This window comes from Glycine soja, chromosome 16 (genome assembly GCF_004193775.1).
Source record: "Glycine soja cultivar W05 chromosome 16, ASM419377v2, whole genome shotgun sequence".
NCBI classification, from domain to species: Eukaryota; Viridiplantae; Streptophyta; class Magnoliopsida; order Fabales; family Fabaceae; genus Glycine; species Glycine soja.
Window position 1 is genome coordinate 28,191,438 of NC_041017.1, and position 9,252 is coordinate 28,200,689.

At 32.6% G+C, this 9,252-nt stretch overlaps 1 protein-coding gene across 3 annotated transcripts; it reads left to right on the forward strand.

Annotated features, from left to right (window-relative positions):
- Nucleotides 1-2,149: 2,149 nt before the first annotated feature.
- Nucleotides 2,150-8,407, forward strand: LOC114390623 (TSL-kinase interacting protein 1-like). 3 transcript variants are annotated; one of them, XM_028351425.1, is made up of 14 exons: nt 2,150-2,374; nt 2,698-2,871; nt 2,983-3,068; nt 3,156-3,203; nt 3,372-3,481; nt 3,994-4,078; nt 4,166-4,445; nt 4,614-4,748; nt 4,846-4,997; nt 5,092-5,330; nt 6,181-6,541; nt 6,852-7,256; nt 7,335-7,469; nt 7,767-8,407. In XM_028351425.1, exons 2-14 carry the CDS (start codon nt 2,742-2,744, stop codon nt 7,995-7,997), a joined length of 2,397 nt encoding a protein of 798 aa, XP_028207226.1. In that variant the 5' UTR covers nt 2,150-2,374; nt 2,698-2,741; the 3' UTR covers nt 7,998-8,407. The 3 variants fall into 3 exon arrangements, with proteins under 3 accessions (XP_028207226.1, XP_028207225.1, XP_028207227.1); XM_028351424.1 differs by having other exon boundaries at nt 2,714-2,871; XM_028351426.1 differs by lacking the exon at nt 2,698-2,871 and having other exon boundaries at nt 2,915-3,068.
- Nucleotides 8,408-9,252: the final 845 nt, after the last annotated feature.

The window sequence follows — 9,252 nt, forward strand, 5'->3', positions numbered from 1 at the left end:
TTTGTTAAGAATTGCCCAATAGTCTTTTGAAAACCAATTATCTTGTGCATCTCTTTTACCCAAAACTTCACATTTTATTTGGTCGAAATTTATAATTATATTGTAAATATATCGAGTATTATTCTCTACATTGGTGCTTGTTATCATAGTATTCCTATCGATTACAATTTTGCGTCATTGAGATACTTATAAATTTTATGTTTGGAACAATAATCTAAGTTTGTGCTCATGATTAACATTTTGTGGTCGTACTAATTTAGAGTATCGTTTTATTTAATCTAGGTGTCTATGTCACCCAAGTAGGAAGCTAATGGATTTCACGTTTGCATAGTTAGTTATTTTGTGAAACTCAAATTAATTGAGTGTCAATTATTGTAAGGACATTTATTGCTTTAGCCCATATTTGATCATTTTTGTTATTGGACTATCATGAACACTTAGATGCTTGTGAATTATGTTCCGGCCTTTATAACTTTTTTAGACTTAAAATGATATGATGTTGAAAGAAAACATTTGAAGATTCAATGACCAAAGAATTAACTATTGAGCTTTGAGAATTTTGTTAATCATTTGTGTTTGGTTAAGTCTTTTGGTGTTTTGGGTTAGTGGGAGTCGAAAAACTTTTTCATGATATTATATATATATATATATAGTCTTGGTAACATATCTTGTAGCATTTTAGATGCTTGGATCATTGTTATATAGCGTATTTTGACTATTAGACTATATTATTTCATACATTATTTTTGTGTGAGAGATATGTATATATGATGCAATAGATATGTATCCTTATCAAATATTATTTTCTAGCGTTAAATATTTTAGATTTCTTATATTATTGACATATGATTAAGATTGTCGTTCTAGCTTTGATGATTATTTTCATTGGTTAATACTATCTAGGAGAGAGAATGTTAAAATATTTATTATGGATTAATATTAATCAATAATTATTATATTATCTTTTATCATCAATCAACAATTTGAGATAAGATAAATATCATATGTAATTATAGATATTTTAGATGAGATTATAGATAAAAGTGACCTTGTGATGGGTTGAGTCAATTATTGAGTAAATAACTCATTGAGAGGTCCCTTATCAATTGGGAGAGGATTATAAATTTGTTATTTCATTAAACAAATTGACATTTTGAGTGTCTTTCTCTTAGTAAGATTCTCTTAAACAATCTTCTACAATGTGACAAAAATCCTCTCAAGAATAATTAAAGATTTCATCGTCATGGCAACTCATGGTATAATTTAGGTATGTTTTTTACACCCTTTTAGATTTTATTGTTATACTTATATATTATAATTTGTATTTATGAGATCATTTGTGTTATCTACCATTAGAGAATAATATGAACATATATTATCTATAATTGATTATATACTTTTTTGATTAGTTGATTGATTGATTATTTACTTATCTATAATTGATTGTATATTTTGATTAAACTCATTGAAGTAAAGGTAAAAATACTTTGGCGAGTTCAAGGTGAAATTAGTTTTGTGAAGGTTAAATTAAAACTTTTTTTGGATAGTTGAGAAAAAACATTTTAAAAGTAGTTATAATTCTTTAATTTTTAAAAATAATTTTACAAATATATTAGATATCCATTTATATAAAAAAATATTAATAGATGGATTGGATTGATTTTATAAAATAAATTATGAATGAATTGAATAGTTTTAATAAATATAAATAAATTAGTAGATAATTTCCATTCTAATCCAAATCAAAATATATTAAATTTATCAATTTCTCCCCAAGTTGGATTGACCTAATTAGAGCGAACAAATTCAACATGATGCAACCCAAATATTTTTTATTGGGTAGGGTGTAAATTTTTCTCAACCCTGATCCATCTCTAACCGTGTTTACTTTTATAGTAAGTAAGTATTAAATAACTTATAGTTTTTTTTTGCTGACTTTTAATTTAGAATTATTTAATACCTACTAATGCTTATTAAAAAAACTTAAATATTAAATACTTTTATAGTAAATAAATATTAAATAATTTGGAGTAGTACTTTTTTTTTCGGTGAGCTATTTAATGCTTATTAAAAAAAACATAAATATTTCAAAATTCTTATTAAAGGACCCAAGTGTAATACAAAAGGAATAAAGGACTATTGCTAATTTTAAAAAAATAAAAATTGTAAAGACTGGAAACGAAGCGTTTAGATTTAGAAGAACAGAAGATGCAGCTTCGTCGATCTTGCTTCTTCTTTCATCATTTTGCATCGCGTTAGGGTTTGCAGATTTTCAATTCCCCTTCTTTACGCTACCTTTCTCGCATAGAATCTCGCAATTCCTCCGTTGTTCCGTTTCCGCAACTCATCAATTCGAAAGTTATTGCTTCACAAGGTAAAAAAAAATTCGTTCCCTGAGCTACAATTTGATGGTGTTCCTTGTCTTACATCCTCGATTCCTCTTCATCAGTTTCATCGAAATTCGAATAAAACAATTTCCATGCATTATTTAAATGTTTTCGAATATTATCTGTGTGGAAAACTAATTGGAGTGTGAATTAATTTTTCTGTGCCTGTAACCTACATTGTGCGTTGTAGCATGTACCTGTATTAAACAATTGTGATCCCTGTTCTTCATAACTTATGATCCTGTGTTGCAGCTGAGGCATGATTTTTAGTACTCTAATAATTGTAATTCTCAATGAAACTGAACCTTAGGTGAATTTGAATTTAGGAGGTAGAGCATGTAATAAAGGAAAAAAATGGAGGTCGAGGTGCCAATCTCGCTTGATTTGAATAATCAACTTCAGCCAGAGACTGTAGTTTCAGTTCAAAATGGGGATCCTGGTGTTTCCTCTTCTGTTGCAAATGGTGTTAACCCGCAGCAGCCAGGTCAGTTTTCGAGCTTCATTCCTAATTTTTATTTGGTGTGCAGTTAGGCTTTGACACGTGTCATCGTTGGGATGAGAAGTCAAAGGTTTAATTGCTTGATGTCGTATATAGCTACAAAAAAACCGACCAGGCAGTGGGCTGCATGGACTCGACAAGAGGAGGAAAGTTTCTTCACCGCGTTACGACAAGTTGGGAAGGTACATTTATCTTTGGTGTTGTTACCTTTCTGTGTTTGTTTCTTATGGTATCATAATGATTTCTGATCGAAATATTCTTGAATGTAGAATTTTGAGAAAATCACTTCCCGTGTACAAAGTAAAAACAAGGATCAGGTATCCACTAAAACTTCACGTGGCTTTTTAACCCTTTGCATTTTCCCATTCATCCACCACCCCCCCCCCCCCAAAAAAAAAATGATTATGTTTTAGTTTTATTGCAAATAATATCATGTCTTGTTTTAGTTTTCTTACGCACTTTTTTGTGTGGGGGCTGACTTGCAGGTCAGGCATTATTACTACCGACTTGTGAGACGGATGAACAAACTTCTTGGTCCAGGATTATGTTTGGATGCCAAAAACTCTAAAGATACTAATGCTGCAATGCTTCGCTGGTAACAATTTATTCAGAGTGGTTGTTAAAATGGGTTTATATACATGTAGATGCGCACTTGACTGCATGTGTGTAAGATGTAGACTATCTTTTTGTTCACCAAGTTAAAAAATGTTATTTCTATGATGGTGCATTGGTTAACTGAAATTTAGTCTATTTTATTGTATACACGTAAGGAAAATCATGGAAAGAACAGGTTGATGATGGGAGGAAAACATGTAGACCATAAGCGTAATCATCTTTGGTAGTAAGAAAACATTAAGGGCTGAAATTCCTAACTAATATTCTTAAAGTACACAACATCCCCTGTTTAAATACCGTTTTTTAATTTGAGGATAGACTGGACTGTTTAGTGACTTGGTAAATGACATTCGATTTTGAGACTGAGATTGACAGTGGATTTTATAATTTTATCATATTATAGTAATTTCTTGAATAAGAATAGGGGTATATTATGGGAGTTTTTTGCATTGAAAGTTTCTCACTAGTTTCTCACTTTTACCTGAGACACAGGTGGTCTTTATTAGAAAAGTATAGCTGCAAAGCCTCAAAGCTTCACCTGAAGCCCCGGAGATTTAAAATTTTTTTAGAAGCCTTGGTTAGTAAAGGCTATTTACAGTTATTTGGGATTTTTTTTAATATCTTCTGTATGTGCTGGAGCTGATCTACATTTTTTGTCGCAAAGGAGCACCAATTATTGAAGGATCGGAAGAAGAATGTGAGGAAGCGACCCTTACAGGGGGGGAATTGTCTTCCTGCTGCACCTACCGCAGTCTCAAATCAAAGTAGAGCATCAGGAAATGATGCCCGTGCAGTTAAACTGGTACTTGTTGACAATCAAAATATTTTAAAATTGGGACCTTCTAAACCATCAACGAAGCGCACTGTAAACATGGGTGTTAACCATAGTAACACCAAGGGAGATTCAAATACCATGAAACCAACAAGGCAACGAAAGAAATCTGGTGATCTTTTTCAATTCCCTTCAAGATCTCATTTACCAGTTTTCTGCTTTGAACTAGTTTTTCCTTCATGATAATTGGATAATATATATTTAAAATTTAAAGTAAATTTGCATTAGTCAATTTTTTTTCTTACTTTACAGTAATAACTAGGTTCTCTTTATTTCTCAGGTACGATTTCAACGGCTGCTTATAAAAAATGGGAGAAGGCTGCAATTGCTGGTGTTTCTTTAGTTGCAGATGCTGCTGAGCATTTGGAGCGAGCTGCAACTGTTAAAGAAATTGAACAAGACCAGGAGAATCCAGGTAGCTACCACACTTGGAGTTTTATCCTATCCTTGCTTCCACGAGGGCTTTCTTGGATCTTCTGTAACTTCAATCAATTTTTCTATGTTCGTTCCAGGAGAAAGATGTTCTGATCCCGCTGATTATGTCCTGGCCTCTTTAGCCAAATGTCCACAAAAGCAATTTGTTGATAACAATGTGAACAATAGTATGAAACTTAAGCTCCAGTTATTTCCAATTGATGAACCTACTCGAAGAGCATTGGAAATGGTGAGTATAAAAGAAAACCAACAAGAATCTTACTTTAGCAATGTAAAAGTGCTTTTGGAAACTATCATATCTTTTTCTTTTTTTCCCCTCTTAGGATAAGCATAATCCACACCTGGAGCTTACACTTAGTACTCGAAAGAAGATATCATCAATTTTAGAACATCTAAACCGTAAATGGGGTAATTCAAGCATAGCAGCTGGAGAAGTAATGCTTTTTCCTTATGGTATTCAAAGGGAAAATTTAGTTAATTATCCGAGATGGACCCAGGAATCTACTCTTAGTGCAGCTGATATATATGCAATGATTGGAAGTCCACCCATCTTCCGTTTAAGGTACCTCTTTTATCTTGCCATCTTGGTTTATTGTTATATTTGAAGTAACTAGACAGTGGCATGTAAGAAAACTATTCAATTGTGATGCTCTTAATAATTGCTTAGATAAAAGAACCTGTGAAAATTCATTCACTTCATCGCTGATTAATTGGTTAATTTATAATCATGCTTTCTGTGAAATGTTGAATTGATGAGGGAAAAGTAAACAAAATGATTTTGATACTGAGTTATAAAAAACAGCAAAATGTTTCAGGGATTCTATACACACAAGAAATGCTTTAAATGGAAAGCCATCTGGGCTACTTTACCTTCTTTATTGTTATATTTGAAGTAATTAGACAGTGACATGTAAGAAAACTATTTAATTGCGATGTTCTTAATAATTGCTTATATAAAAGAACATGAGAAAATTAATTCACTTCGTCACTGGTTAATTTGTTAATTCATAAACATGCTTTCTGTGAAATGTTGAATTGATTAGGGAAAAGTAAACAAAATGGTTTTGGGATACTGAGTTATATAAACCAGCAAAATGTTTCAGGGATTCTATACATACAAGAAATGCTTTAAATGGAAAGCCATGTGGGCCGCTTTACCTTCTTTATTGAAGATATTTTTAAGTATGAGTGTTTGTCCTTAATTGCCGGTTATACGAAGTAGTAAATTAACTCTGATGGAATTTGGAGAACATACTCAAGAAAAGTAAACAGCATGAGGGCTTGTGTATGTAGAGTGAGGTGGTCTATTTAATTAAGAGACAAGGGATAGATTAGGAATAATAAATATGGAGTAGAATTTCATTTTTACTATATGTACTTTGTAATGATCATATTTGCTGATCTTTGTGAAGGTATGGTTGGTTCTCCAATACTGAGTTTGGGTTATTAAATATGCAAGTGCCTGAAGCATCTGGCTCCATGCTCAGACAATACAAAAGTAGTGTGGACAATGCTAAGGATCCGATTGTGAATTCAGTTTCATTTCCTACACCATTGACTAATACTCTTTCCATGGAGCTCTCTGAAGATTGCAGAACATCCATGAACAGAAACCATACTCTTATGACTGCTTCAACTGATTTGTCTAATGCTAGAGGAAACAATGTTTACCTGAATACAAGCACTGTGGAATCTCGTGATCCTACAGCCAATACACCATGGCATGGAAAAGATGTTAGGGATGGAGCTGTGACTACACAGTTGGAAGACATGGTAATTGCCATCCTCTCTATTTTTGTTGCTTTTATTAGCCCTATAGTGTTACTTTAGGCTTTCATCTAGTGTCATAGGATCTTTAAGTGTTACCTTATTGTACTTTGTTAGTTCATGATATAAATTTTCTCGTTCTTGGGATCTTGGGCATATCTTCCCTCCTTTTTTAGATTGTTATGTTCCAAATTCCAATTACGTACTACATGGTTTGAGTGGTATACATTAACCAGACTTTTTTATTTGGATAGTTAAGTTGCATCTTGTATCATTATCAGCATCCATAACTTTTAAGTTCTATGTATGTATTCAGGATGAGTTGAAATTAAGCAGTGGAGCAGGACTGTCAGCTGGAGAGTGGGCTGACAGCCTTACCAACATTAGTGTGGGGGACCTACTTTCAGGAGTGTCCCAGGATCTTGATAACTGCATCAATCCTCCTATTGCAGAGAGTTGTTATGATGTTCAGCAAATTCCTTTTAGTAGTGATTCTTTTGATGCTGCTATTGCTGCTCACATATCTAGACACCAAGACAGGATGGGACGATCCTCTCTGGCATCCCATATGTCTTCCATCTGGGATGCTGAAGAAACTTGTGATGCCTTTTTATTTAAAAAAGATCCTATTCTTCAAGAATATCGTCCTTGTTTATCTCCAGTTGCTTCTTTAGAGTCTGAGAAAAAGGTTACTAAAAGAAGCTTTGACAAATTGGATGAGGTAGTATATCTTAATTGTAATCACTAGGCATTGCTTGTGAAGTGAAGCAAGGTTTAATTTTCAGAGTATTTATTGCAGCTGTCACCTGAAAGAGAGAGGCTTGTGGATGATTGTGCTCAAACAGACCCTATGCCTATGGACAGTTCCGAGTCTGATGCAGATGTCCAGGAGCATTTAGGAAAGGATTTTAGTGCGCTGGCAGATATGTATTGGGTATTTTTTTTTCTATACTCCAATTTTTCCCATCAGAATCCATGGCTTCTTTATAGCTGTTTAGGTTCACTTACGGCGAACACAATTAGTAGGATGCTTATTACAAGAAGCCATTACAAACATGTTTACATTCTGTCACTCTGAACTATCCAACAAAATAATAAATCCGAGCTTCAAAAACATTTTGAACTGTTGAATTCATAAGATTGATCTATTATTTTTTATTATGTAATATATATACACACACAATGCATCTGACTTGATTTCCTACTGTCTTTCAATTCTATCATGTTGCAGCCTGATTCCTTGGGACCTTTGGATTTGGAAATACCATCATCAACTAAATACCATAGCGAAGATCTAATTTTTAGTGATAGTCTTAGTGGACTGAATCGCTTGATAGCCAGCAGCCTGGATGCATTCCAGAATTGCTCCTTTTTTGGGTTTGACAAGAAGGAAGCACCATCAACAGTTGAGGCTCGAGAATCTGCCACTCTTTCAGATTTTAAAATTGGAAGTGGCATCTGAGACTCGTCATGATTGGATCTTGGTAATGGTTTTCCATTTCTGGCACGAACACAATTGGAGTTTGTTAAGATTTAACATTTTTTCTTATACTGACTGGAGGTGTGCATGCTAAAGAATTGGATTGAGCCACTTCCAACTCTTCCTGTATATGTTTCTCTAATCTGCGTCTCTTTCCTTTTGTACAAAAAAAAAATGATCATGGAAGGATCAGTCTCCTGTAGAAATATTCCTTTTTTAGGTGAACATATATCTTTTTTATTCTCTGCTTCTGGATGTTGTATTTTAAGAAGACCGTCTTGCAACTCCGTGGCATGGACTTGTTTTCTAAGCTAATGGACTCCTCCCCTCTCTTTCTATTATGCAAGCTAAATATCTAATGGACAAAAACTCAGTTATATGATTATCTTTTATCATATTCTTTCTTTTAAAGTGATAACTTGTAGGAGAGATAACTTGGTCCAGATAACCAATGTTTTTATCGGAAGCTGAATCATTTAGATAATACTCGAGTTTGATTGTTGATGGAAACAATTTTGTGAGGTTTTCCTTATTTTCCGGTTAAATTATGGATTAGGGAGGATCTTTTTCCTTTGATGAATGAGGTTTAAGAAGAAAAAAAAAGTAATACAAAAGCAGTCAATTCTCTTTTGGATGAAATGACCTAACGGGATGCTGCATGTTTGGTTCATATAAAAGCAGTCAATTCCCTATTGGAACACAAATATTTTTATACATATGCAATTTTAGTGCAGTATTTTGACTTTTACCACTAATATGCAAATGTTTTACTAGGATTTATGGAGTCTTAACCTTTTTTTCAGAGGAATGAAGTGTAACCTGACCAAACACATTTCTAATCCTAATTGCTAGTTAGAAATTAATACGCTTCAATGTAAATTTTCTATTCACATGTCATAGAATATTTATCCATATATAATTACATTTTAACATGATATTGCCCGATTATATAAATATTAATATATATTTTTATGTGAAGAATGAAATAGAAAAGAAAAAAGAAGAGGGATATTAAAAGGAAATAAATTGGAAAGGATGTTATTTTGATGAATAAAACTAGGAAGAAAAATACAAAAAAAAAAACTTCATTTGTTTGGATGAATGAAAAGAATAGTAAAAGTATTAAAATAATTTCAAAAAATCAAAAGAATAGTAAAGGTATTTTCATTTTTTATATTACTAAAATTATTTTATTTTTAGAAAAATATTTTTAATAGAAGTCGAATTAATTATGATA